The sequence below is a fragment of the Pristis pectinata genome, chromosome 12, assembly GCF_009764475.1.
Source record: "Pristis pectinata isolate sPriPec2 chromosome 12, sPriPec2.1.pri, whole genome shotgun sequence".
NCBI lineage: Eukaryota > Metazoa > Chordata > Chondrichthyes > Rhinopristiformes > Pristidae > Pristis > Pristis pectinata.
Genome location: NC_067416.1, coordinates 57,663,367 through 57,690,082, shown reverse-complemented (window position 1 = coordinate 57,690,082; position 26,716 = coordinate 57,663,367). Strand labels below are relative to the sequence as shown.

The 26,716-nt window shown below is 60.1% G+C and overlaps 2 protein-coding genes across 4 annotated transcripts; one reads left to right on the top strand and one right to left on the bottom strand.

Annotated features, from left to right (window-relative positions):
• Nucleotides 1-479: 479 nt before the first annotated feature.
• LOC127576498 (RE1-silencing transcription factor-like) lies at nt 480-15,972 on the bottom strand. Its single transcript, XM_052026978.1, has 5 exons — nt 15,900-15,972; nt 13,507-14,704; nt 10,922-11,309; nt 2,398-3,866; nt 480-1,599 (listed from the first exon to the last, which is right to left on the bottom strand). The coding sequence occupies exons 2-5, from the start codon at nt 14,611-14,613 to the stop codon at nt 484-486; spliced, it is 4,080 nt and encodes a 1,359-aa protein (XP_051882938.1). The 5' UTR covers nt 14,614-14,704; nt 15,900-15,972; the 3' UTR covers nt 480-483.
• A 4,515-nt stretch (nt 15,973-20,487) lies between these two features.
• On the top strand, nt 20,488-26,500 carry LOC127577028 (gastrula zinc finger protein XlCGF26.1-like). 3 transcript variants are annotated; one of them, XM_052027892.1, is made up of 3 exons: nt 21,323-21,346; nt 22,554-22,688; nt 23,180-26,500. In XM_052027892.1, the coding sequence occupies exons 2-3, from the start codon at nt 22,647-22,649 to the stop codon at nt 24,632-24,634; spliced, it is 1,497 nt and encodes a 498-aa protein (XP_051883852.1). In that variant the 5' UTR covers nt 21,323-21,346; nt 22,554-22,646; the 3' UTR covers nt 24,635-26,500. The 3 variants fall into 3 exon arrangements, with proteins under 3 accessions (XP_051883851.1, XP_051883852.1, XP_051883853.1); XM_052027891.1 differs by lacking the exon at nt 22,554-22,688 and having other exon boundaries at nt 20,488-21,346; XM_052027893.1 differs by lacking the exon at nt 21,323-21,346 and having other exon boundaries at nt 22,600-22,720.
• The last annotated feature ends 216 nt before the right edge of the window (nt 26,501-26,716 follow it).

Genomic DNA, 26,716 nt, shown 5'->3' with positions numbered 1-26,716 from the left:
CAGATCACTTCATTACACAGCGCATTGAGGTAGTACAGGGTAAAACAATAACAGAGTGCAGAATAAAGTGTCACAGTTACAGAGAATTTGAAAGATCGGAGACTTGATGGCGAACTGGTACAGGAGAGGACCTGCGGCCAGCGTCGATCAGGAGGACCATTGGCTGGGCAGTGACAGCCCACTCCTGCTCCTACTGCCTTGCGTTGACGGTCAGCACCAAATCGATGGGCGGAAGGGCCTGTTTCAGCGGCAGATCTCCTTGTGGCCGGAAGGATATTACCGGAGGCGACTGATTTGTTGTGTCAACAGCAGCACTAACTCTGAGCCAGGCTGCCTCTTACTGGAAAGTCTCAAGAGGAACCGTCCACATGCCCTCCCCCCCGAACCTGGTCTCCCACTCAACAGCAGCTCCTCAGCGGGACACCGCTGGATTCGGCCCCGCGGAGGAGCAGAGGAAGAGGCCGGGGGTGGAGAGGACGCTGGCTAGTCGCCGGCATGGACCCGCTGGTGCCGGAGAAGGCTGGAGGAGCGGGTGTAACCCTTGCCGCACTGGGGGCAGGTGAAGGGCCGCTCGCCTGTGTGGTTCCGCTGGTGCTCCAGCAGGGTGAAGTGCTGGCTGAAAGCCCGCTCGCAGACAGGGCAGACGAAGGGCTTCTCCCCCGTGTGGACCCGCCGGTGCTTCAGCAGGCTGGAGGAGTGGGTGAAGCCCTTGCCGCACTGGGAGCAGTTGAAGGGCCGCTCGCCGGTGTGGACGGTCTGGTGCTTGAGGAGGTTGGAGGACTCAGTGAAGCCCTTGCCGCACTGGGAGCAGGTGAAGGGGCGCTCGCCGCGGTGCACCCGCCGGTGCTTGAGGAGGTTGGAGGACTCGGTGTATCCCTTGCCGCACTCGGGGCAGGTGAAGGGGCGCTCGCCGGTGTGGACAGTCTGGTGGGCCACCAGGCTGGAGGAGCGGGTGAAGCCCTTGCCGCACACGGGGCAGGTGAAGGGCTTCTCCCCGGTGTGGGCCCGACGGTGGTCCAGCAGGTGGGAGGACTGGGTGAAGCCCTTGCCACAGACGGGGCAGACAAAGGGCTTCTCGCCGGTGTGGACGCGCTGGTGCTGCAGGAGGTGGGAGGACTGGGTGAAGCCCTTGCCGCACACGGGGCAGGTGAAGGGGCGCTCGCCGGTGTGGACCCGCCAGTGCTCCCTCAGAACCCGGAAGCTCTTGAAGCTCTTGGCGCAGTCGGAGCACTCGAAGGGCCGCTCGTCGGTGTGGACCCGCCTGTGCTCCAGCAGGCTGGAGGAGTGGGCGAACTGCTCCCCGCACACGGGGCAGGCGAAGGGGCGCTCGCCGGTGTGGACGATCTGGTGCTGCAGCAGATTGGAGGACTGGGTGAAGCCCTTCCCGCAGACGGGGCAGGTGAAGGGCTTCTCCCCGGTGTGGACCCGCCGGTGGGCCTCCAGCAGGCACGGGTAGAGCCAGGCCTTGCCGCACACGTCGCACTTGTAACGCTTCTCCTTGGCGTGGCCCTCCATGAGCCTTGAAGTCGGGCGCAGGGTGTCCAGTGTCTGACAGACAGGAGTTACCCCGTCAGGCGGGGGTTCTCTGAGTCCACTCTCCTGTGGGAGGAGTACAGAGAGGGCGGGAAGAAGGTTTGGAAGCACTGGAATGGACTGATTTAGAGTCACAGAGCACAGTAACAGGCCCTTCGGCCCAACCGGTCCGTGCCGACCCAGATCCCCGTCCCAGCCGGTCCCACCTGCCCGCGTTTGGCCCGTATCCCCCTGAACCTTCCCCGTCCACGGACCTGTCCGAGTGTCTGTTAAACGTTGTTGATGTTCCTGCCTCACCCACTCCCTCTGGCAGCTCGTTCCACACACGGACCACCCTCTGGGTCCCCGTTAAACCTCCCCCCAACCTCACCTTAAACCCGTGCCCTCTGGTTTTAGACTCCCCTACCCCAGGGGAAAGGCTGGTTCTATCATGGACGGGAGTGGTCTGGGGGGGTTATGGACTGGGTGTTGGGAATATGGGCACAGACTAGAAGGGCCGAATGGCCTGTTTCCTGTGCTGTCCTGTGGACCACCTCATGTCCTCCTACGCGCATGCTCACAAGCTAGAGCGCCGCCGCCCCCCCGCTGATGTCCTGCTCCGCGCATGCCCAAAGGTAGGGTGCCGGCGATGTCCTTCTCTACGCATGCCCAGAGATAGGGTGCCGGCGATCTCTCTGCGCATGCCCAGGGGTAGGGGGCCGGCGATCTCCCTTCTACGCATGCCCAAGGGTAGGGTGCCGGCGATCTCCCCTCTGCGCATGCCCACAAGGCCAGCGCCGGCCCGCCAAGGCGCCGGGCTCCCGGGGCGGCGGCGGCCGGAGCCCGTGGCCCGGGAGAGAACCGGGTCGGCAGGGCGAGACTTACCGGAGAACCGGTGGGCGCGGCGTCGCCAACCAGCCGCCCCGGCGACGTCACCGCGCAGCGCTCTCCGCCGACCAATCCGACCGCACGGATGCTGCGGCGTCCGCACCACCGGCCGCTGTTGATTGGAGGAGGCGGCGCCCCCATTCTGCGCGCTGGGCATCCTGATTGGCGGAAAAGGACCCAAATTCTGTGCGGTGATTGGAGGATGCCGACCCCGTCTTGCGCACTGGATATCCTGATTGGAGGAAGCAGATCCCGACCAGAGCTCCGGCCATTCTGATTGGAGGAGGCGGACTCCCGCTGAGAGGGCGCGTCTTCTGATTGGCGGACGCGGACGCCAGTCTGTGTGCGGGATATTCTGATTGGTGGATGGTGTTTCTTCCCCTCCCCCCCAGTTCTGTTCTGATGGGTCCTGGGTGACGGGGTCTGATCCTGGGATGGGTCCGGTCCTGGGATGGGACCTGGGTGGCGGGGTCCGGTCCTGGGATGGGACCTGGGTGGCGGGGTCCGGTCCTGGGATGGGACCTGGGTGGCGGGGTCCGGTCCTGGGATGGGACCTGGGTGGCGGGGTCCGGTCCTGGGATGGGACCTGGGTGGCGGGGTCCGGTCCTGGGATGGGACCTGGGTGGCGGGGTCCGGTCCTGGGATGGGACCTGGGTGGCGGGGTCTGGTCCTGGGATGGGACCTGGGTGGCGGGGTCTGGTCCTGGGTGGCGGGGTCTGGTCCTGGGATGGGTCCTGGGTGGGGGTCTGGTCCTGGGATGGGTCCTGGGTGGTGGGGTCTGGTCCTGGGATGGGAGGGTGGCGGGGTCTGGTCCTGGGTGGCGGGGTCTGATCCTGGGATGGGACCTGGGTGGCGGGGTCTGGTCCTGGGTGGCGGGGTCTGGTCCTGGGATGGGTCCTGGGTGGCGGGGTCTGGTCCTGGGATGGGACCTGGGTGGCGGGGTCTGGTCCTGGGTGGCGGGGTCTGATCCTGGGATGGGACCTGGGTGGCGGGGTCTGGTCCTGGGATGGGACCTGGGTGGCGGGGTCTGGTCCTGGGATGGGACCTGGGTGGCGGGGTCTGGTCCTGGGATGGGACCTGGGTGGTAGGGTCTGGCCCTGGGTGGCGGGGTCTGGTCCTGGGATGGGTCCTGGGTGGTGGGGTCTGGTCCTGGGATGGGACCTGGGTGGCGGGGTCTGGTCCTGGGATGGGTCCTGGGTGGCGGGGTCTGGTCCTGGGATGGGACCTGGGTGGCGGGGTCTGGTCCTGGGATGGGACCTGGGTGGCGGGGTCTGGTCCTGGGTGGCAGGGTCTGGTCCTGGGATGGGACCTGGGTGGCGGGGTCTGATCCTGGGATGGGACCTGGGTGGCGGGGTCTGATCCTGGGATGGGACCTGGGTGGCGGGGTCTGATCCTGGGTGGCGGGGTCTGGTCCTGGGATGGGCGGCGAGGTGACGAGCGCCCCAGCAGCCAAGCAATCAGAGGATCTTTGGCACATCGTCCGTCTGATCATCAACCACCCACTGACGCTGCTCCCATTGCACTCAGAGGATCTGGGAGCTCAGATACATAATATCCTGAAAGTGGTGGCGCAGGTAGACCGGGATTCGGCATCCTGGCATTCATAAACCAAAGTATTGAGTACAGGAGTTGGGATGTTATGGTGAGGTTGTATAAGTCATTGGTGAGGCCAAATTTGGAGTCTTGTGTGCAGTTCTGGTCACCTAACTATAGGAAGGATATCAGTAAGATTGAAAGAGTGCAGAGGAGATTTACTAGAATGTTGCCGGGTCTTCAGGAGTTGAGTTACAGGGAAAGATTGAACAGGTTAGGACTTTATTCCTTGGATCGTGGAAGAATGAGGGGACATTTGATAGAGGTTTACAAAATGATGAGGGGTATAGACGGAGTTAATGCGAGTCGGCTCTTTCCACCTCGATTAGGAGAGATAAGTACAAGAAGACATGGCTGTAGGGTGAAAGGGGAAAGGTTTAGGGGGAACAACTTCACTCGGAGTGTGGAACGGGCTGCCATCTGATGTAGAGAATGCGGGCTCACTCTTGAGTTTTAAGAATAAATTGGATAGATACATGGACGGGAGAGGTATCGAGGGTTATGGACTGGGTGCAGGTAAATGGGACCAGCGGAATAACGTTTCGGCACAGACTAGAAGGGCCAAAAGGCCTGTTTTCTGTGCTGTAGTGTTCTATTCTCCCACATCCCCACCAACTCTCACCCCTCCGCGTCTCCCCACCCCCCCCCCCCCGATCTACCGCACACCCACACACTGGGGGGGGGGGGACGCGATTTACGTCTGTGGGACACAGGGGAAACCAAGGCAGCGGTCCCAGGGAAAACATGCAAACTCCACACAGACAGCGCCGGAGACTGGGATCGAACCCAGGTCTCTGGAGCTGGAAGGAAGGCGGTTGTTAACCTGCCGTAAGAGACTTGGTTGCAAAACGTCCAGAGGCTGGGAACTGGACATTTGCAAAGGACAGCCAAGAGCTGTATCTGTTCCTGCCTGATCCAAATTCCCCTCTGGCCCCAGGAAGATGAGCTCACCCACTCCCCACTGCCGTGGCTTGTGGTCAAACCGGTTAGCGGTGGGTCTAGCAGGGGAAGAGTGTGGCCGACTGCGAGATGGTTCGGTTACGCCCTCACCAGAAGCAGTTACAGCTAATCCTTTCCCAGTGCCGTCAAGAATAAAGATCGGAGACCAGGGCAGGAGCTTGTGTGGACAAGGAAGTGGAAACGCCATTGCCTCTCCCTCCTGCTGCTATCAGACCCAACACAAGCCTGACGAACACCACTTCATCCTCCATCCAGGCACATTGCAGCCGTCTAGACTAAAACATCAACAAATCATAGGACCATACAGCTCGGATACAGACCAGCCCACCTGGTCCACACTGCCCGGGCTGCTCATTCTACGCCAATCCCATTTGCTTGCATTGGCCGCGTATACTCCAGGAAGTCAATCCAGCGTAGGACTTGAACTATGAATGGTAGGGCACTGGGGGTGTAATGGAACAGAGGGACCTCGGAGTACAAGCACAGAGTTCATTGAAAGCGGCGTCACAGGTAGACCGGGTGGTGAAAAGGCACTCTGCCGGTCAGGGCACTGAGGACAGGAGTCGGGAGGTGATGTTGCAGTTGTACAGGACGTCGGTGAGGCCGCACTTGGAGAACTGTGTTCAGTTCTGGTCGCCCTGTTATAGGAAAGATGTGATTAAACTGGAAAGAGTGCAGAGGTTTACGAGGACGTTGCCAGGACAGAGGGCCTGAGTCATCGGGCATGGATAAGGTGGACTGTAACAAGATGTGGAGTCCAAAACTAGGGGCACAGGTTTACGGTGAGAGGGGAAAGACTTAAAAGGGAACTGAGGGGCAACTTTTTCACGCAGAGGGTGGTGAGTGTGTGGAACGAGCTGCCCGAGGAAGTGGGTGAGGCAGGTACAACAGGATCATTTAAAAAGCACTTGGATAGGTACATGGAGGGGCGGGGATTGGAGGGATGTGGGCCGAGCGCAGGAGATTGGGTGGGCACCGTGGTGGCATGGGCTCGTTGGGCCAAAGAGCCTGTATCCGTGCTGTATTGCTGCATGACTCGAATCCAGCTAATCCAGACAGAGATTTTCCAGCAGTTTCTGTTTTTTATTTAAGATTGCCAGCATCTGCAGGGTGCTTTGTTTGATTTTCAGGCCAACAGAAAAGTTCCGGGAGTCAACCTCCAGAGCGAACGGTGGCGTCCTGGACAAGAGTTACCCAAGTCAACCATCCTGTCCCAGCTGCTGCGTGGTTATAACGAGTTCATTACCGGCAATGTCTGGGTGTCCCAAATGTCTCCCGACGGAGGTATTCATGCAGGGTCCCGTCCCAGTGCTGGACCGGAGCCTCAGCGGTACTTGAGGAGCGCACTTCCCAGGTCCTTCCGGGTCACCTTCCGGGGCAGGTGAGCAGATCTGGTCCGTCAAACCCTCGTGTTGATCACTTCGTAAACCCTGCGAGAGTCTCTGGCCTTCACCGACTTCTATCGATGCCCCACAGAAAAGCATCCTATCTGGATGTATCACGGCTTAGGACGGCAACTGCTCTGCCCGGGATCGCAAGATGCTGCAGAGAGTTGTGGACACAGCCCAGCGCATCATGGACACCAAGCCTCCCTCCTTGGACTCTGTCTTTACCTCTCGCTGCCTTGGTGTAGCAGTCGACATAATCAACACCCACCCACCTGGGACATTCTCTCTTCTCCCCTCTCCCATCGGGTAGAAGATACAGGAGCCTGAGGGCATGTCCCACCAACTTAAGGACAGCTTCTACCCCACTGTGATAAGACTATTGAACAGTTCCTTTATACAATGAGATGACTCTGACCTCAACGATCTACCTTGTTGTGACCTTGCACCTTATTACACTGCACTTTCTCTGTAGCTGTGACACTTTACTCTGTACTGTTATTGTTTTTACCTGCACTACATCAATGCACTCTGTACTGACTCAATGTAACTGTACTGTGTAATGAATTGACCTGTACGATCGGTGTGCAAGACAAGTTTTTCACTGGACCCTCGGTACAAGTGACAATAATAACCAACACCTCCCCCCCTCAGGCAGTGTGCTCCTGGTTCCCACCCCACCTCTGGGGGGAGAAAGACCCTCTCTAAATGTCCTAGACCCCAAGTCTTAACCCTAAACCCTCCACCATCCGGGCCGTGCCGTCTCCTCGCAGCTCCCGTCGGGCAGGAGGTACAGAAGCCTGAAGTCCCCACACCCCCAGGTTCAGGAACAGCGACTTCCCTTCAACCATTCGGTTCTTGACCCGACCGGCACACCCCTGATCACTGCCTCAGTGCAGCAATACCTTGACCACACGGCACTGCAGTGGACTTGGTTTTTGTTCTAATTGTGTTCTGTTGTAAAAATTGTGTATAATTGATGTTTAGTTGATGTTTTTCTTGTGAGTGCTGCTTATCTGACGCTCTGTGCCTGTGACACTGCTCTGTAAGCTTTTCACTGCACCTGTGCACACGTGGACTTGTGCAGATGACAATAAACTTTGAGCTCTGCCGCAGGGAAAGGGTTCCCCGATCTACCCTGTCCATGCCCCGAAACATCCTGTACACCTGCATCGGGTGCCGCACCCCCCTCAGCCTCCTCCACCACCGCAGACAGCGGCCTCCACCTGCTGCTGGATGGAAGCCACTGATGAACAAACTGACCACGGCTGGGTGGTAGGGGACACAGAACAGTACAGGGCGGGAACAGGTCCTTCCGCCCACCATCTCGTGCCCAACTAATTCAGCTAATGACACCTGATTAAACTAATCCCTTCTGCCTACACAATGGCCGTCTCCCTCCATTCCCTGAACACCCCGGTGTCTAACAGCCTCTGAAACCCCTCCGTCTACCTGCCTCCACCCCCACCCCTGCAGCACATTCCAGGCACCCACCGCTCCCTGTGTAAAACACCCGCCCCACACATCTCCTGTGAACCTCCCCCACCTCACCTTAAACCCACGCCCTCTGGTGTTGGACATTTCCACTCTGGGGAACAGATACTGACCGTCTACTCTCTCTGTGCCTCTCGTCATCTTATAAACCTCTCCCCTCAGCCTCCGCCACTCCAGAGAGAACAATCCAAGTCTGTCCAACCTCTCCTTACAGCTCCTGCCCTCTGATCCAGGCAGCATCCTGGTGAACCTCTCCTGCGCCCGTTCCAAAGTCCCCGCACCCCTCCTGTAACGGGGGCGACCAGAACTGAATGCAACACTCCAGCTGCCGCCTGATCAGGGTTTTATAAAGCTGCAACGTAACTTCCCGACTCTTGAACTCAGTTCATCGACCGTCCCGGCCCTGACCGTCTGGACCCCCTTCTGTTGATCGGACCCCAATCGCTGGAATGTTTGGTGGCCATTGAACTTGACCCTCAGGGTAAACTCCAGGTTCAACACCCACCCCACATCTTCCCCGTGAAGCCCCTGTACAGCGCAGAAACAGGCCCTTCGGCCCAAGTGGTCCGTGCCGACCATGATGCCCATCCATGCTCATCCCATTTGTCCATGTTCGGCCCACATCCCTCTGCACTGTTCTGTCCAACGCCCTTGTAAATGCTCTACTTATCCCAGCCTCTTGTTGCACACGCCCATCACCTGCTCCCCGCTGTCAGAAGACCATTGAACGGTCCCCAGTGCCATAAGATGCACTCTTGACCTCAGAGTCTACCTCGATGTGGCCCTTAGAAACATAGAAAACCTACAGCACAATTCAGGCCCTTCGGCCCACAGAGCTGTGCCGAACATGTCCCTAACCCTAGAAATTACTAGGCTTACCCACAGCCCTCTATTTTCCTCAGCTCCATGTACTGATCTAACAGTCTCTCATCGTATCCGCCTCCACCACCGTTGCCGGCAGCCCATTCCCTGCACTCACCACTCTCTGAGTAAAAAACTTACCCCTGACATCTCCTCTGTACCTGCTCCCCAGCACCTTAAACCTGTGCCCTCTCGTGGCCACCATTTCAGCTCTGGGGAAAAGTCTCTGACTATCCACATGATCAATGCCTCTCATCATCTTATACACCTCTATCAGGTCCCCCCTCATCCTCCGTCGCTCCAAGGAGAAAAGGCTGAGTTCCCTCAACCTGCTTTCATAAGGCATGCTCCGCAATCCAGGCAGCATCCTTGTAAATCTCCTCTGCACCCTCTCTATGGCTTCCACATCCTTCCTGTAGTGAGGCGACCAGAACTGAGCACAGTACTCCAAGTGGGGTCTGACCAGGGTCCTATATAGCTGCAACAATACCTCTCGGCTCCTAAATTCAATTCCCCGATTGATGAAGGACAATACACCGTATGCCTTCTTAACCACAGAGTCAACCTGCGCAGCCACTTTGAGCGTCCTATGGACTTGGCCCTCGCACCTCATAGTGCAGCGCAGGCAGACATTCTCTGTAGCTGGGACACTGTGTTCTGCATTCTGTTATTGTTTTACCCTGTACTACCTCGAAGCACTGTGTCATGAATTGATCATGTGGACGGTATGCAAGACAATATTTACACTGGACCTCGGTACACGTGACAACAATAAACCAATTCCAACTCCTCTGGCAGCTGGTCCCTCTCCGTGGAACCACTCAATCCCCTTCAAATCATCCCCCCCTCACCTTCAACCTGTGGCCTCCAGTTCTAGACTCTTCCCCCCTGCTCTGGGATAAACAACTCACCATTCCTTTCCTTCTAACGGGTCCCGACCAGATTGTCAGGTGCTGGGGAATTCAAGCGCCGGTCAGTGAGCTGACAGCAAGCATCATCGCGATTGTCCGTTGGCAGTCCAAATGGCGGGCATAGCCACCAGCGGCTCTGCTCTTGGCCCAGAAACCTGATCCAGTCTCGAGAGCCCTTCCCTCACTCCATCATCTGGCTCCCCCCGTCGCCGGGCTTCCCTCCAGATACATTGGACTCATCCCTGGGTAATCCCAACCCTCGGGATGTTTATGAGGCATGGGCACTGTCCACAGAGGCTCGGCGGGTCGGGCAGCATCTGCAGAGAAGGAAGAGCAGAGTCAGCGCCTCAAGTCGACGACGGCTAACTGGAGCTGGGGGAGGTTACGGACGAAAGGGGTGGAATGTCGCAGCGAATGTGCGGCCTGCTCTGTCGGGCAGTGGGTACCGTCCAAAGCCAGAGGGAGCAGGTTTAGGGTGAGGGGGGAGGGATTTAAAAAGGGAGATGTGGGGCAGCTCCTTCACCCAGAGGGTGGTCCGTGTGTGGAACGAGCTGCCAGAGGGAGTGGGTGAGGCAGCTACAATAACAATGTTTAAAGGCCACTTGGACAGGTCCATGGATCAGGAGGAAAGCACACCAGCAGCTCTCCTCCCTGAGGAGTTTGAGGAGATTCGTTCCCTCACCAAACACTACTGCAAATTTCCACAGATGTACGGCGGGGAGCATCCTGACTGGTTGCATCACCGCCTGGTACAGAGGCTCCAATGCACAGGATCCCAGGAGGCTGCAGAGGGTTGTAGACTCAGCCAGCTCCATCACGGGCACAACCCTCCCCACCATCGAGGACATCTTCAAGAAGCAGCACCTCAAGAAGGCGGCATCCATCACTAAGAACCCTCACCACCCGGGACATGCCCTCTTCTCGTTACTGCCATCGGGGAGGAGGTACAGGAGTCTGAAGACCCACACTCAATGATTCAGGAACAGCTTCTTCCCCTCCACCGTCAGATTCCTGAACGGTCCAGGAACCCGTGAACACTACCTTTTTTTTAAATTTGGAATTTATAGTAACGTTACAGTGTACTGCTGCCACAAAACCACACACCACGCCACCTACCTCAGTGGTAATAAACCTGATGCTAATGGATGGGAAAGGTTTGGAGGGATTTGGGCCAGACGGGACTGGCTCGGATGGGGACCTGGGTCGGCAGGGAGCGGTTGGGCCAAAGGATCTGTTTCCCTGCTGCGTGACTCTGTGACCGGGCGGGAACTGAGAGCAGAGGCGGTGCTGAGGGAAGTCTCGGCGGGTTCCCCTTACCTCCGAGGGGCGTTGGGAGCTGACCTTCCGCGGGAGTTAGCCCCTCCGTCCAGCGCAGGGTACTGGGACGACCGAGCACCGATTCCCCTCGCCCTGGACGCACCTCGGGTACGACGGGGGTGTGTGCCTCGCCTTGTCCCTGCCTCTCGCTCTCTCTGTTAACGGATGGCTTCCTGTTTAAACCAGCAGCTATGGAGCGATGCCATTCTCGCACAGACCCGGCTGCAGCTCGACGCAGGAAGGCAAAGGGCCTCTTCCTGTCGTTTCTGGTCCTCTGTTTGCCTCGGCGTGGCCCTCCACTGAACGACCTCCACTCTGCAGGCAGCCACGCAGTCTCTGAGCTCCTAAAACTCTCCCCACAGGCGGAACGCTGGAGTGGTCGCAGTGCCTGCCTCAGCAGAACGTTGTTCCTCGCCGCACAGGGGAATCGTTCACGGGGCGGGGAGGTTAGGTAGGGTGTCAGGGACCTTCGCTCTGTGGCAGCCATCAACCACCCATTCCAATTTCCCTCCCCCCCACCCCCCCCCCCCCAAGCTCCCCATCAACCCTCCCCTCTCACCCACACCCCAGGGGGGCAATTCACAGCGGCCCGTTAACACACCAACCCCGCACACTGTTGGGCTGAACCTCACATGGTCTTGGGGAGAACGTGCAAACTCCACATGGGCAGAACAGCACAGGGGCAGGCCCTTCGGCCCCCCATGTTGGGCTAAGTAAACTAGTCACGAAACGCCCAACTGGTCCCTTCTGCCTGCATGGTGTCCATCTCCCTCGACTCCCTGCACATCCCTGTGCCTAACAGCCCCTCAAAACCCTCCATCGTATCTGCCTCCACCCCCACCCCTGGCAGCACATTCCAGGGACCCACCGCTCTCTGTGTGAAACACCCGCCCCACACATCTCCTGTGAACTTTCCCCCCTCTCACCTTAAACCCACGCCCTCTGGTGTTGGACATTTCCACCCTGGGGGAAAGATCCCGGCTGTCTGCTCTCTTTGTGCCTCTCGTCATCTTATAAACCTCCATCAGGTCTCCCCTCAGCCTCCGCCGCTCCAGACAGAACAACCCAGGTCTGTCCGACCTCTCCTTATAGCTCCTGCCCTCTAATCCAGGCAGCGTCCCGGTGAACCTCCCCTGCACCCTCTCCAAAGCCCCCGCACCCTCCCTGTAATAGGGCGACCAGAACTGAATGCAACACTCCAGCTGCCGCCTGACCAGAGTTTTATACAGCTGCAACGTGACTTCCCGACGTTGGAACTCAGTGCCCTGACTAATAAAGGCCAGCGGGCCGTACGCCTTCCTCACCGCCCTGTCGACCTGTGCGGCCACTTTCAGGGAGCTGGGGAACACAGAGACACCACACGGACCGCGCTGGAGGTCGGGATCGAACCCAGTGCTGGAAGGCAGCCCCGAAACATTGCGTCCTGTCCCATGGGAAGGATGCCAATGCGTTGGAAACAGTGGGAAGGTTCACGTGACTGGTGAACAGAGCAGGGCTGCCTCACGAGTAGAGGGGAGGCGGTCTGGGCTTGTATCCGCTGGAGTTCGGGAGACCGAGAGGGGAGAGGTCTGGACACGGTGGGGGCAGAGGGTGTGTTCCCCCTGTGGGAGGACTGTGAGCAGTGGAATCTGTAGTTGGGGGGCGGGGGGAGAACTTGGGGGGATTGATGTGGGATCAGTGTAAGGGAGTGGTTCTCAGCAGGGACTCTCTCTCTCTCTCTCTCACTGGAACGAAAGGGTCTGAAGTCAAAAGGGTCAAGAAAATGAGGTATTTTTTTTAATGAAGAGAGCTGGGAGGGGTGCTTAAAGGTTACTTCGGGTGGTCGGAAGGGTGTGGGTTAGGATTACAGTCGGTCACAAGGAGCTGGGATTCAGCTGGGGAGGGAGCAGGAAAGATTCACCAGGACTGGAGGGCTGGAGTTACAGGGAGAGGCCGGACAGGCTGGGACTGTTTTCCCTGGAGCAAAGGAGGCCAAGGGGGGGGACCCTGTGGAGGTTTATAACGTCATGAGGGGCGTAGATACGGCGGACGGTCAGTCTTTTCCCCCGGGGGAGGGGAGTCTAAAACCGGAGGGCACAGGTTTAAGGCGAGAGGGGGCAGATTAAAAGGGGACCTGAGGAGCAGGTTTCCCACACAGAGGGCAGTGGGTGTGTGGAACCAGCTGCCCGAGGAGGTGGGAGAGGTCGGTACAGTTACAACCCAGGGGCTGTGAGCAGAGGCCGGAGGCCGGCACGAGGGAACAGACCCTGGACAGGTATGTGGGCCAGGAAGGGTTAGAGGGTCCCAGTGAGGCGAGTGCAGGCAGGCATTGGGGCTGGCACGGACGGATGGGGCCGAAAGGCCTGTTTCCGTACGGTGGGACTCTGTCCCGAAGACTCATGGGGTCGGTGTGAATTACCCCCAGTGTGTGGGTGAGGGGTAGGACCTGGGGGGTGGGGGGAGATTGGGCTGGCACGGGTCGGTTGGGCCGGAGGGCCTGTTTCCGCACCGTGTGACTCTCTGACTCTAATGGTGGGGCTGGGGGTGCGGGTGGGCGCGCCGGCGGAAGGGGGGCAGCCAGGCGGGACGGCTCGTCAGTCCCTGGCGTGGATCTGCTGGTGCCGCAGCAGGTTGGAGGACTCGGTGAAGCCCTTGCCGCACTCGGCGCAGACAAAGGGCTTCAGGCCAGTGTGGGCGGGCAGATGCCTGCGCAGGTGGGAGGACTGGGAGAACTCCAGGCCGCACACGGGGCAGGAGAAGGGGCGCTCGCCGGTGTGGACCCGCTGGTGCCTCAGCAGGCTGGAGGAGTGGGTGAAGCCCTTGCCGCACTGGGAGCAGGTGAAGGGCTTCTCCCCGGTGTGGACCCGCCGGTGCTGGCTGAGGTGGGAGAGGCGGGTGAAGCCCTTGCCGCAGTCAGAGCAGGAGTAGGGGCTCTCGCCGGTGTGCACGGTGCGGTGGGCCACCAGGCTGGAGGACTGGGTGTAGCCCTTGCCACAGATGGAGCAGGTGAATGGCTTCTCCCCAGTGTGGACGATCTGGTGCCTCCTCAGGCCGGACGTCCGGGGCAAAAACCCTTGCCGCAGACGGGCAGGCGAAGGCCGCTCGCCGCTGTGGACGCCCCGGTGCTCCGCCAGGTCCCGCGAGCTCCGGAAGTTCCGCCGGCACTCGGGGCAGCTGTGGGGGCGCTCCCCCCCGGCGGCCAGCCCGGTCCCGGCCTCCACTGCCCGCCGACGCCCCAGGGCCCGCCGGGCTCTGCAGTCGGGGCAGTCCAGCCCGGTGGGCTCCCGCGAGGGATCTCGGCCGCACCCAGGGCAGGTGGGGTTGGCGCGCCGCACCCTGGCGTGCAGCCGCCAGTGCTCCTTCAGGTGCTGCGATGTCTTGAAGGCCTTGCCGCAGTCGGTGCACTTGAAGGGGCGCTCGCCGGTGTGGATGCGCTGGTGGGCCAGCAGGTTGCCCGAGCGGGTGAAGCCCTTGCCGCACTCGGAGCAGGTGAAGGGCGTCTCACCCGTGTGGATGCGCCGGTGGGCCTCCAGCAGCCGTGGGTAGAGCCAGGACTCACCACACACCTCGCACTCGTAGCGCACCTCCTTGGCGTGGCTGCGCATGTGGCCCTCCACCTCCGACAGCTGGCTGAAGCTCAGCCCGCACACTGAGCAGATGTGGGCCTCCCCTGCGCCTTCCTCCGCGCCCTGCTCCCCGCTCTCCCCGTCCATGGCCAGCGCTCTCCGCTCCTGGGGAACCGTGTCAGCACCTCCCCCGTCGGGCGAACAAGGTCCGGCTCCCCGCCCGGAAACGCCCCTGCTGCTGAACCCTGCGAATGAGGTGCAGAAAGCCTAAGAGAGCGAGTCTTCTTCCGTGGAATTAATAGCAACAAATAGGGAAAAATTCTGGTCGCCCCGTTACAGGGAGGGTGCGGGGGCTTTGGAGAGGGTGCAGGGGAGGTTCACCAGGACGCTGCCTAGATTAGAGGGCAGGAGCTGTAAGGAGAGGTTGGACAAACTTGGGTTGTTCTCTCTGGAGCGGCGGAGGCTGAGGGGAGACCTGATGGAGGTTTATAAGATGACGAGAGGCACAGAGAGAGCAGACAGCCGGGGTCTTTCCCCCAGGGTGGAAATGTCCAACACCAGAGGGTGTGGGTTTAGGGAAAGTTCACAGAAGATGTGCGGGGCAGGTTTTTTTACGCAGAGAGCGGTGGGTGCCTGGAATGTGCTGCCAGGGGTGGGGGTGGAGGCAGGTACGACGGAGGGTTTTGAGGGGCTGTTAGACACAGGGATGTGCAGGTGACGGACCCTGTGCAGGGAGGAGGGGGGGGGGCAGACCCTGTGCAGGGAGGGGGGGGGTGGGGGGCGGACCCTGTGCAGGGAGGGGAGGGGGGGCGGACCCTGTGTCCCTGTGCAGGGAGGAGGGGGGGGGCCGACCCCGTGCAGGGAGGAGGTGGGGGGGGCCGACCCCGTGCAGGGAGGAGGGGGGGGCGGGTAACACACAAGACGCTGCAGGGAGCCCCCGGTGGAGGGAAACGGACGGGTCCAGCGCCTGCCGCCCCCTCCCGGCAGCTGGGAGTCGGTTAGACTGGCGCCACGGACAGCACAGCCCCGGCGGGCCGAAGGGCCGCTCCCCGCGCCGTCCCGGTGGAAGGTCCCGCCGCGGTGGACGCTGGGCTGGCGGACCAGCGTGCAGCGCGCCGCAGAAACCGCTCTATCTGAGGAGGGGGCGCAGCGGCGACCTCCGGCCGCCGGGGGCCGCTGTAGCCGGAGGTCCGGCCGCCTGCCACTGCGCATGCTCGCTGATAAACCCGCCCCCTCCCGGGGAGCTGTCAATCAGCCGCCGGCGCGCCTGCGCGTTGGCCTCCCCCCCGCTCTCGCCCGCCAGCGCCCCCGGGGATGGAAGCGGGACCCGGGGGAGGGAGGGGGGGCGGCCAGGAGGGCTCCTCCGGGATGCGGCGGAGGGCCTGCGAGGGGCGCGGGGGGGGTGGCGGCAGGGATCCCGGGGCAGCACCGACCTGAGGCTCCCCGGTTGCCGAGCGAGGCCTCTTCACGTTGGCCGCGGCTCCCGCACACGTGACCCGCGACGCCGCGGCCGGGGCGGCGTCACGTGACCCCCACGAGGAGTTCCCGCCCCTCCGCGCCGTTCACGTGACCAGCCGCCGCCCTCCGCCAATCGCAGCCGCCGGACCCAGGTCCCGCCCCGCCCCGCTGGCCCAGGCGGGCCAATGGGGCCGCGCCGCTGACGTCACAATATCGGCGGCTGCCCCTCCCCCCCGCCGGTATCCGACCAATCACCGCTGAGCGGCCGGTCAATAGGCCGAGCGGCCGACCGCACACGACGTCACAAAGGGCTGTCTCCGCCGCCGGTATCCTACCAATCAACACTGCCGCCCGCATTGGTCCCGCCCCCGGCTGTGAGGACGACCAATCACCAGAGCCACGCATCCTCCCCCCTCGGGCAGGCAAGTTGCCCACGGACCAATCACAACTACAGCAGCCGCAGCTCCCGCCCACTGCTGGGCAGCCCGACCAATAGGCACTGCCCCAGCCCGCGGCGTCGGGTCCGCCTCTCCGTTTCTCGACCAATCAGCGGCGCCGCCTCGGCCCTTCCTTGAAGTGCTGGCCAATAGGAAGCCCCGGTGAAGGCCAGCCTGCCCACTCCCCTCCTCCCTCGCCTCTAGCCACTGGACGGTGCAGGATGACGTCACTCACCGCCACTGTCAATCAAGCTCTGGCTCCGCCCACCGTTGGTGCCCAGCCTCGACCACTGGCCGCTGTGCCCCCCTTTGTACCCGGCCCCCAGCCACGGGCTTGCCCGGACTACCTGGGCTGGACCCCCAGCCCTCCGGCGCTGTCAGAGCCGCATGTGTGGGGTTCGCCCTCGCTCGATCGCCCCCAGGAACCTCAGAGCACCTCAGCACGGAAAACAGGCCATTCGGCCCTTCCAGTCCGTGCTGAAACATTATCCCGCTGGTCCCATCGACATGCCCCAGCCCGTGCCCCTCCAGACCTCTCCCGTCCATCTACTCTTAGAGGTTAAGTGAGCCCGCATTCACCACGTCAGATGGCAGCCTGTTCCACACTCCCTGTGAAGAAGTTCTCCCAAACCTCTCCCCTTTCACCCTACAGCCGTGTCCTCTCGTACTTATCTCTCCTGATCCAGGTGGAAAGAGCCTGCTCGCATTAACTCTGTCTATGCCCCTCATCATTTTGTAAACTTCTATCAAATCTCCCCTCATTCTTCACCGCTCCGAGGAATAAAGTCCTAACCTGCTCAATCTTTCCCTGTAACAACTGCCAAAGACCCGGCAACATTCTGAGGCAACGCTGAGGAGACCATTGGTAGGAGTGTGCCCTCCCACAAGGGTTAGGAGCGTCCTGAGTAGATTCCCAGGAGCGTGGAGCACTGAGTCAAGGGGTGGTGGGCACCGTATTGTTCCCTCCTTGATCGTTTGAGTCATAGATTCATAGAGCACTACAGCATAGAAACAGGCCCTTTGGCCCATCTAGTCCATGCCGGCCTGGTTTTCTGCCTAGTCCCATCTACCTGCACCCAGACCATAGCCCTCCATACCTCTCTCATCCATGCACCTGTCCAAACTTCTCTTAAATGTTACAATTGAACCCGCATCCACGGGCAGCTTGTTCCACACTCGCACCACCCTCCGAGCGAAGAAGTTTCCCCTCAGATTCCCCTTAAATATTTCACCTTCCACCCTAAACCTGTGCCATCTAGTTCTTGTCTCACCCAACCTGAGGGGAAAAAGCCTGAATGCTTTCACCCTGTCTATACCTCTCATCATTTTGTGTACCTCGATATGATCTCCCCTCATTCTCCTGCTCTCCAGAGAACAAAGTCCTATCCAATTCAACTCAGGTCTCAAGTCCCGGCAACATTCTTGTAAATTTTCTCTGCACTCTTTCAAGCTTATTGATATCTTTCCTGTAGGCAGGTGACCAGAACCGCACACAATACTCTAAATTCGGCCTCACCAACATCTTGTACAACTTCAACATGACATCCCAACTCGTTTGTACCCAGTTTGTTTGGTGTGTGTGTGTGTGTGTGTGTGTGTGTGTGTGTGTGTGTGTGTGTGTGTGTGTGTGTGTGTGTGTGTGTGTGTGTGTGCGCGCGCGCGCATGCGTCTCACCCTTGTTGAGATTACCCCCACCCCCCAACTTTTGGGATCACCAGTGTGCGTGTATGTGTGTGTTCGTTCCCGTTTATCCTGTACTGTGTTTGTCTTTTATGAATAAGTCATTTCTAACTCCAAAGGCCATGCCCAGAGTCCTCGTCCCTGGAGACCCTCGAACTTGTCTTACAACAGACGCACAGGTCCGTGTGTGCACGGGTGCAATGAAAAACTCCCCCCGCAGCAGCATCACAGTCACAGAGCATCAGATAAGCAGCATTCACAAACAAAACATAAATTAAACGCAAGTTATGCACAGTTTTTACAAGGAAGAACACCGTTAGAACCAGCAGTTTGTCATGGCATCAGAACAACAACTTTGCCCTTAAAGCCAGCAAGATGAAGGACTTGGTTGTTGACCCAACTGTTACGTCCCAGCAACAATAGAAACACAACGAGCCGTGTATCAGTGTTAGAATCTATTTATTAACAACTACTCCTAATAATAAGAGAAATAAAACGTTAGATATCAGACATTGACCCCAAAAATAAACTCGAAGTGTGTGCGCGGCAAATTCCCAAACCCCAAGTCTCTGAGTAGTTCTCAAGGTTCAGTTCAGCAAGTCACCAGGTGAAACGATGAGCAAAGGCTTTTAAAAACCACAGCAGGCTGTAGAGAGAAGGTAGAGAGAAATTACGAGACCCACTTGTTCCACGGTGAAACCCAGACGACACCTCAATCACTGAAGATCTCCACCGCTTTGTTCCAAAGTATCTGCCACACCGAGGGCACTCGATACGTGGCTGCCCACAGATATACCTGCTTCCCAGTACAGGTTAACGACAGAGTGGACCCCACTTGTTTGCTCCAAAAATCCACACATGGATTGTAGTGACAGTCACAGCTATTGTTCCTCATCCATCGATACAGAGACCAGCAGTCAGTCCCTCTCTCTCTCTCTCTCTCCCCGACTCTGTGCAAACAGCCAGTACGCTCCAGTTATAGTCTTGCCGTCCTGTAGATAACACCACACACACTACTACACTACTGTCCAGTTGCCTTAAAGGGACATTCACCAAATAGCAACCTGGCTCGTAACACAAGGAAGCGGGGTCAGGGTGAACACAACCGTGTCCTCGTCCGCAGAGCCGCTGCAGAGACGGTCGACTGCTTCTGGTTCCTTGGCACACACCTCTCCTGGTCCCTTCACACTGATGCACTGACCCATGAAGCCCATCAGCGTCTTCACTTTCTTCGGCGTCTGAGAAGAATCGGCCCGTCCGCGAGGATTCCCTCCCTCGAACTTGCACAGATGCACCAATAGAAAGTACTGTGACGGGTTGTATCCCGGCCTGGGACGGCGACTGCTCTGCTCTGGACTATCAGAACCTGCAGGGAGGGTGAACGCTGCCCAGTCCGTCACAGGCCCATCACCTCCTCCCATCCAGTCTGTCCACGCCGTGCACTGCTTCAGAAAGGCTGTCAGTATCGTCAGGGACATCTGTCACCCCGGCCATTCCCTTCTCTCTCTCCTACCCTCTGGAGGAAGATACAGGAGCTGGAAAGCCCCGACATCCAGACTTCTTCCCCACTGCTGTCAGACTCCTGAACCAGTCACCTCTCTCACACCCCCTTCTCCGTGGTGCTGCCACCGTCTTGGACCCTCAACTCTCCCTCCCTCGTCTCAAGGAAGCAGCATTGATCATCGAGGGTCCCCACCATCCGGGCCGTGTCATCTTCTCGCTGCTCCCATCGGGCAGGAGCAACTGAAGTCCCCACACCACCGGGTTCAGGAACAGCTACTTTCCTACAACCATCAGGTCTGAACCAACCGGCATAACCCTAACCCTACCTCAGCACCAGGACACTACAGACCTCCTCTTGCACTGCCGTGGACGTGTCTGAGTGTGGGGGGTTTGCACTAATGTCGTTTTGCAGTCATTTTACTTCACTGTCTGGTATAATGTATGTATAATTCAGCTATAACATATTCTGTGTATTGGTGTTGGTTTATTATTGTCACTTGTACAGAGGTAAAGTGAAAAGCTGGTCAAATCACATAGACGCCACGGCCAAGAAAGCTCACCAGCGCCTCTACTTCCTCAGGAGGCTAAAGAAATTTAGTTTGTCCCCTTTGACTCTCACCGACTTTTACTGATGCACCACAGAAAGCATCCTATCTGGATGTATCCCGGCTCGGGATGGCAACTGCTCTGCCCAGGACCGCAAGAAGCTGCAGAGAGTTGTGGACACAGCCCAGCGCATCACGGACACCAGCCTCCCCTCCGCGGACTCTGTCTTTACCTCTCGCTGCCTTGGCGAAGCAGCCAGCATAATCAAAGACCCCACCCACCCGGGACATTCTCTCTGCTCCCCTCTTCCATCGGGTAGAAGATACAGGAGCCTGAGGGCAAGTACCACCAAACTTAAGCACAGCTTCTACCCCACTGTGATAAGACTATTGAACGGTTCCCTTATACAATGAGATGGACTCTGACCTCACGATCTACCTTGTTGTGACCTTGCACCTTATTGCACTGCACTTTCTCTGTAGCTGTGACACTTTACTCTGTACTGTTACTGTTTTTACCTGTACTACCTCAATGCGCCCTGTACTACCTCAGTGCGCTCTGTACTAACTCAATGCACCCTGTACTAACTCAATGCGCCCTGTACTAACTCAATGCGCCCTGTACTAACTCAATGCGCCCTGTACTACCTCAATGCGCCCTCTACTACCTCAATGCGCCCTCTACTACCTCAGTACGCCCTATACTAACTCAGTGCGCCCTGTACTGCCTTAGTGCACCCTGTACCTCAATGCACCCTGTACTGCCTCAATGCACTCCGTTCTGACTCAATGTAACTGCACTGTGTAATGCATTGACCCGTACGATAGGTTTGCAAGGCAAGTTTTTCACTGGACCTCGGTGCAAGTGAGAATAATAAACTAAGACCAATAATTGGTCACCGATCTTTTGCTGTAGATCTGCATTCTCTCTGAGGAAGAGGATTCCCGCTGAACCAGTAACCCTGTCTCTCTCCCTCCCTCCGGGGAGTTTCCAGCATCTCTATTTTTATTTCACAGCTGAAGAACTTGCGATGCTGCCGACTCTGTGCCAGCCGGTGCACGTCTCCCCCTCCCTCGGGTCCCGGCACGGCGGCTCCCGTCCCCCGGACCTGTCAATCAAGCCGCCGCCGGCCCGTTGATGGGTCGGGGGGCCCTCCCATTGGTCGAGGGCGGGTGTCAATCAATCTGGCCATGACGTGGGCGGGGTGCAGGTCACGTGGGCGGGCGGCGTGGCCGCCGTGCAGAGGTTCCGCGCAGGTCTGTCTGCTCGTTTTGCATCCTTCCCCACCCCTCATCACCGCCGCCATCCGAATGCATCCTTACCCCCGGGGGGAGAGCTGTTCCCCGCCCCACGGCTGCGGCCCCCGACCGGCGCCGGCTTTGCAAAGGGCGGGCGAGAAGGGGGGAGGTGGAGGAGGCTGCATCCCCCCGGGGAGGCTGGCGCGCAGGCGCGGGGGCCGCTGATTGACAGCGGGCGCGGCCGCGCCGGCCGGCACCGGGAGCATGCGCAGTGGCGGGGCCGGCGGCCGAGCGGAGCGCGGCGGCGCATGCGCGCCCTGCCGGCCGCCGCTCGCCGCAAGCAGATGGAGCGGTTTCTGGAGCGCGGGGCATTGTGGTCCTGCGCGCCGACATGCGCTTCCGCTGCCACCCGAGCGCTGGCTGGTGTTTCCCCCCCCTCCCGCCTGGTCTGCTCCCACCTGTCGCCCAGCCGCCGCTGCCACCCCCTCGCCTGCCTGGCTCCCACTGCCCGACACCCTCCTCCCCCTCCCTCCCCCTCCCCTCCCCTCCCCTCCCCTCCCCTCCATCTGCCCGTCACCCTCCTCCCCCTCCCCTTCCCTCCATCTGCCCGTCACCCTCCTCCCCCTCCCTCCCCCTCTCCTCCTCTCCCCTCCATCTGCCCGTCACCCTCCTCCCCCTCCCCTCCCCTCCCCCTCCATCTGCCCGTCACCCTCCTCCCCCCCCTCCCCTCCCCCTCCATCTGCCCGTCACCCTCCTCCCCCTCCCCTCCCCTCCATCTGCCCGTCACCCTCCTCCCCCTCCCCTCCCCTCTCCTCCCCTCCCCTCCTCCCCCACCCCTCCTCCCCCTCTCCTCCTCCCCCCTCTCCTCCTCCCCCACCCCTCCTCCCCTGTCCTCCTCCCCCCCTCCTCCTCCCCCACCCCTCCTCCCCCTCCTTCACCCTCTCCTCCCCTCCATCTGCCCGTCACCCTCCTCCCCTCCTCCCCTTCTCCTTCCTCTCCCCTCCTCCATCTGCCCATCACCCTTCACCCTCCTCCCCACCCCTCTCCCTCCCCTCCCCCCTCCTCCCCCTCTCCTCCATCTGTCTGTCATCCTTCACTCTCCTCCCCCACCCCTCCTCATCCACCCCCTGTCCTCCCCCTCTCCTCTTTATGCCGACCATCTCCCCTCTCAATCCTTATGCAGGGTTACGACCCGAAACGTTGACAGTTCCTTTCCCCTCCACAGATGCGTCTGGACCCGCTGAGTTCCTCTGTCAGAGGGCAGTGTATCTCAGGAACAGAGGGCAGCACAGCACAGGAATAGGCCCTTCGGCCCATAATGTCTGTGCACGATGTTAAATTGCGCCGCTCCCTTCTGCTGGTACATGGTCTATATCCCTCCATTCCCTACTGGTTAGTGTGCCTGTTCTAAAGCCTCCTGAACACCACTATCGTATCTGCCTCCACCCCCACCCCTGACAGCCTGTTCCAGGCACCCACCGCTCTCCCCCCCACATCTCCTTTAAGCTTTGCCCTGTCACCCTAAACCCACGCCCTCTAGAATTTGACATGTACGTGAACCTCCCCTGCACCCTCTCCAAAGCCTCCACACCCTTCCTGTAACGGGGCGACCAGAACCGCACCAAACTACAGCCCGTCTTCCTGACTCTTGTACTCTGTGCCCACCAGCGAAGAGGCTGGGAGCTGGACTTAGATAAATCTTTGGATGATCGGGGTGGGGGGGGGTGGGTGGGGAGAGGGGAACGGGTAAAGAGGAGGAGCTGGGGTGACGGTCCGAGTGTCGGGACGGGTTTGGCGCTCACTGCCGCGCTCTCGCACCTTATTTCTGACCTTTCCACGCTTGGTTTGCAGGGTGGCATCGGTGGACCATGTGCAGTCGGGACTCTTGGAGGTGAAGGGGGAGATCCAGCAGAGTTCCCCCCACAACCAGCGCCGGCTCCCATGGGAGGGGAGGGCGGCGAAGAGAGGCAGCGGGCATCCTTCGCCCGGCTGGGCGGGGGAGAGGACGGAGGGCGGAGGAAGAGGAGGAAGGCGGGGCATGGCAGACCCTTCACCTGCGCCGTCTGCGGCAAGTCCTTCGCCTACCCCTCCAAGCTGCAGGCCCACCAGTTGTCCCACACCGAGGAGCGACCCTTCCACTGCCTCGACTGCGGCAAGGGCTTCAAGAGCCCCCAGGAGCTCTGCCTGCACCGGCGCCTGCACGCCGCCGACAGTCCCTTCTCCTGCGCCGTCTGCGGCAAGGGCTTCGTCTACCCCTCCAAGCTGCAGATCCACCAGCTGTCCCACACCGAGGAGCGCCCCTTCCCCTGTCCCGACTGCGGCAAGGGCTTCAAGAGCCCCCAGGAGCTGCTGAGGCACCGGCGGGTGCACACCGGCGAGCGCCCCTTCGTCTGCGCCGTCTGCGGCAAGGGCTTCACCGGCTCCTCCAACCTGCTGGCACACCGGCGGGTGCACACCGGCGAGCGCCCCTTTGCCTGCGCCCAGTGCGGCAAGTGCTTCGCCCAGTCCTCCAGCCTGCTGGTGCACCGGCAGGTCCACACCGACGAGCGGCCCTTCCCCTGCGCCGACTGCAGCCGCGCCTTCAAGAGCGCCAAGTGCCTGGCCAGCCACCAGAGGCTGCACACCGGCGAGCGCCCCTACGGCTGCCCCAGCTGCCAGAAGCGGTTCGTCACCCCCACCGGCCTCCGTGCCCACCGGCGGCTCCACACCGGCGAGCGGCCCTTCGCCTGCGCTGACTGTGGCAAGTGCTTTGCGCACGCCTTCACCCTCCGCAAGCACCGCGCCGTCCACGCCCGGGAGCGGCCCCACACCTGCGCCGAGTGCGGCCAGGGCTTCGCCCGCCCCTCGCAGCTCCGGGCTCACCGTGCCGCGCACACCGGCCAGCGCCCCTTCCCCTGCCCCGACTGCGGCAAGGGCTTCGCCCACTCCTCGCACCTGCTGGCACACCAGCGGGTGCACACCGGCGAGCGCCCCTTCTCCTGCGCCCAGTGCGGCAAGCGCTTCACCCAGCGCTCCTCCCTGCAGGCGCACCGCAGCACCCACACCGACGAGCGCCCCTTCCCCTGCCCCGACTGCCCCAAGGCCTTCAAGAGCTCCCAGAAGTTGAAGCAGCACCACGGGCTGCACGCCGGCGAGCGCCCCTTCTCCTGCACCGTGTGCGGCAGGGGCTTCGCCCGTGCCTCCAACCTGCGGACCCACCAGCGGGTGCACACTGGGGAGCGCCCCTTCGCCTGCCCTGTCTGCGGGAGGGGCTTCACCCAGTCCTCGCACCTGCTGGCCCACCGGCGCACTCACCCCGCCGTGTAGGGGGCAGCGGGGGCGCGGAGCGGCCGGACTCTGGGCTCTCACTTTGGTTCTTTGACCTGCCCTGGAGGTGTGTCGGGTCTCGGGGCACGGAATCATGCCCTTCGGCCCTACCGGTCCCTGCTGACCCAGCCGCCTTCCTCAGCTGGACCCATTTGCCCGCGTTTGGCCCATGCGACAGTACTGCACAGGAACAGGCCCTTCGGCCCACAGAGTTGTGCTAAAATAATTGAACACAATTAAACTAAACTAATCCCTTCTGCCTGCACAATGTTCACACCTCCCAACTCCCTGCACATCCATGAGCCTGTCTGAGAGCCTCTCAATCCCCTGTCGTATCTGCCTCCACCCCCACCCCTGGCAGCACATTCCAGGCCCCCACCGCTCTCTGTGTAAAAAAAACCCGCCCCGCACATCTCCTGTGAACTCCCCCCGCCCCACCTTAAACCCACGCCCTCTGGTGTTGGACATTTCCACCCTGGGGGAAAGACCCCGGCTGTCTGCTCTCTCTGTGCCTCTCGTCATCTTATAAACCTCCATCAGGTCTCCCCTCAGCCTCCGCCGCTCCAGAGAGAACAACCCAAGTCTGTCCGAGCTCTCCTTGTAGCTCCTGCCCCTGATCCAGGCAGCATCCTGGTGAACCTCTCCTGCACCCCCTCCAAAGCCCCCGCACCCCTCCTGTAACGGGGCGACCAGAACTGAATGCAAATCCCTTTAAACCAGCCCTACACATTTTAAAATATTCTAATTGTAGCTGCCTCACCCACTCCCTCTGGCAGCTCGTTCCACACACGGACCACCCTCTGGGTGAGGAAGTTGCCCCTCGGGTCCCCATTAAATCTCCCCCCTCTCACCTTAAACCCGTGCCCTCTGGTTCTTGATTCCCCAACCCTGAGGAACAGACTGTGCGCATTCACCCTATCGATGCCCCTCGTGGGTTTATACACCTCTGTAAGGTCCCCCCTCACACTCCAGGGAATAAAGTCCCAACCTGCCCGACCTCTCTCTGTAACTCAGTCCCTCGAGTCCCGGCAACATCCTCGTAAATCTCCCTCTGTGCTCTTTCCCAGCTCGACGGCATCTTCCCCACAGCAGGGCGACCAGAACTGAACGCAGTTCTCCAAGTGTGGCCTCACCGACGTCCTGTACAACTGCGACCTCACCTCCCGACTCCTGTCCTCAGTGCCCTGACCGGTGAAGGCCAGCGTGCCGAACGCCTTCTTCACCGCCCCGTCTACCTGTGACCCCACTCTCAGGGGACCATCTCCCTGTACCCCTGGGTCCCTCTGTTCTACGACACTCCCCGGGGCCCTGCCGTTCACTGGGAAAGTCCGACCCTCATTTGTCTTCCCAAAACGTGACACCTCGCACTGACCCGAACTAAAGTCCATCTGCCGTTCCTCGGCCCACTGACCCAGCTGATCGAGACCCCCCGTAAACCCTGATCACCACCTTCACTGTGGACGACACCACCTATTGTGGTGTTGTCTAACAGGGAAACAGTCCCCGTCTCTACTTATAACTCCAGCCCTCCAGTCCCGGTAATGTCCTGGTGAACCTTCCCTGCTCCCTCTTCAGCTGAATCAGAGAGAATTAACACTGGAGGATCTCGTTCTCAGCTCAACCTCCGATCCTCTGGAATTTCCAAAACTAACAGCAAGGCAGCAGACTGTTCAATCCGCACCTTGGGGATGAGCTGTTTGTTCGGTCCCTGGTCACAGCACTACAGGATGGGTGTGGTAGCAGTGGAGAGAGTACAGAAGAGACTCCCCAGGATGTTGCCTGGAATGGAGGGCTGGGGTTATAAGGAGAGATTGAGGCTGGGCTTCTTCTCAGTGGAGTGGCAGAGACTGAGGGGGGACCTTACAGAGGTGTATAAACCCACGAGGGGCATCGATAGGGTGAATGCGCACAGTCTGTTCCCCAGGGTCGGGGAATCAAGAACCAGAGGGCACAGGTTTAAGGTGAGAGGGAGGAGATTTAATGGGGACCCGAGGGGCAACTTCCTCACCCAGAGGGTGGTCCGTGTGTGGAACAAGCTGCCAGAGGAAGCTGTGGAGACGAGTGTAGTTAAAAGACACAAGA

Bases quoted from the DNA above. Each gene is read 5' to 3' on its own strand.
- LOC127577028 (XM_052027891.1), top strand. From the start codon at position 21,281: ATGACGTGGGCGGGGTGCAGGTCACGTGGGCGGGCGGCGTGGCCGCCG. The intron at 21,347-23,179 runs GTCTGTCTGCTC...CTTGGTTTGCAG, and splicing joins CGTGCAGAGGTTCCGCGCAG to GGTGGCATCGGTGGACCATG.
- LOC127576498 (XM_052026978.1), bottom strand. From the start codon at position 14,613: ATGGACGGGGAGAGCGGGGAGCAGGGCGCGGAGGAAGGCGCAGGGGAG. The intron at 3,867-10,921 runs GTAAGGGGAACC...GATGTGCCAAAG, and splicing joins GCTCCCAACGCCCCTCGGAG to ATCCTCTGATTGCTTGGCTG. The intron at 1,600-2,397 runs GTAAGTCTCGCC...CTCCTCCCACAG, and splicing joins CCGCGCCCACCGGTTCTCCG to GAGAGTGGACTCAGAGAACC.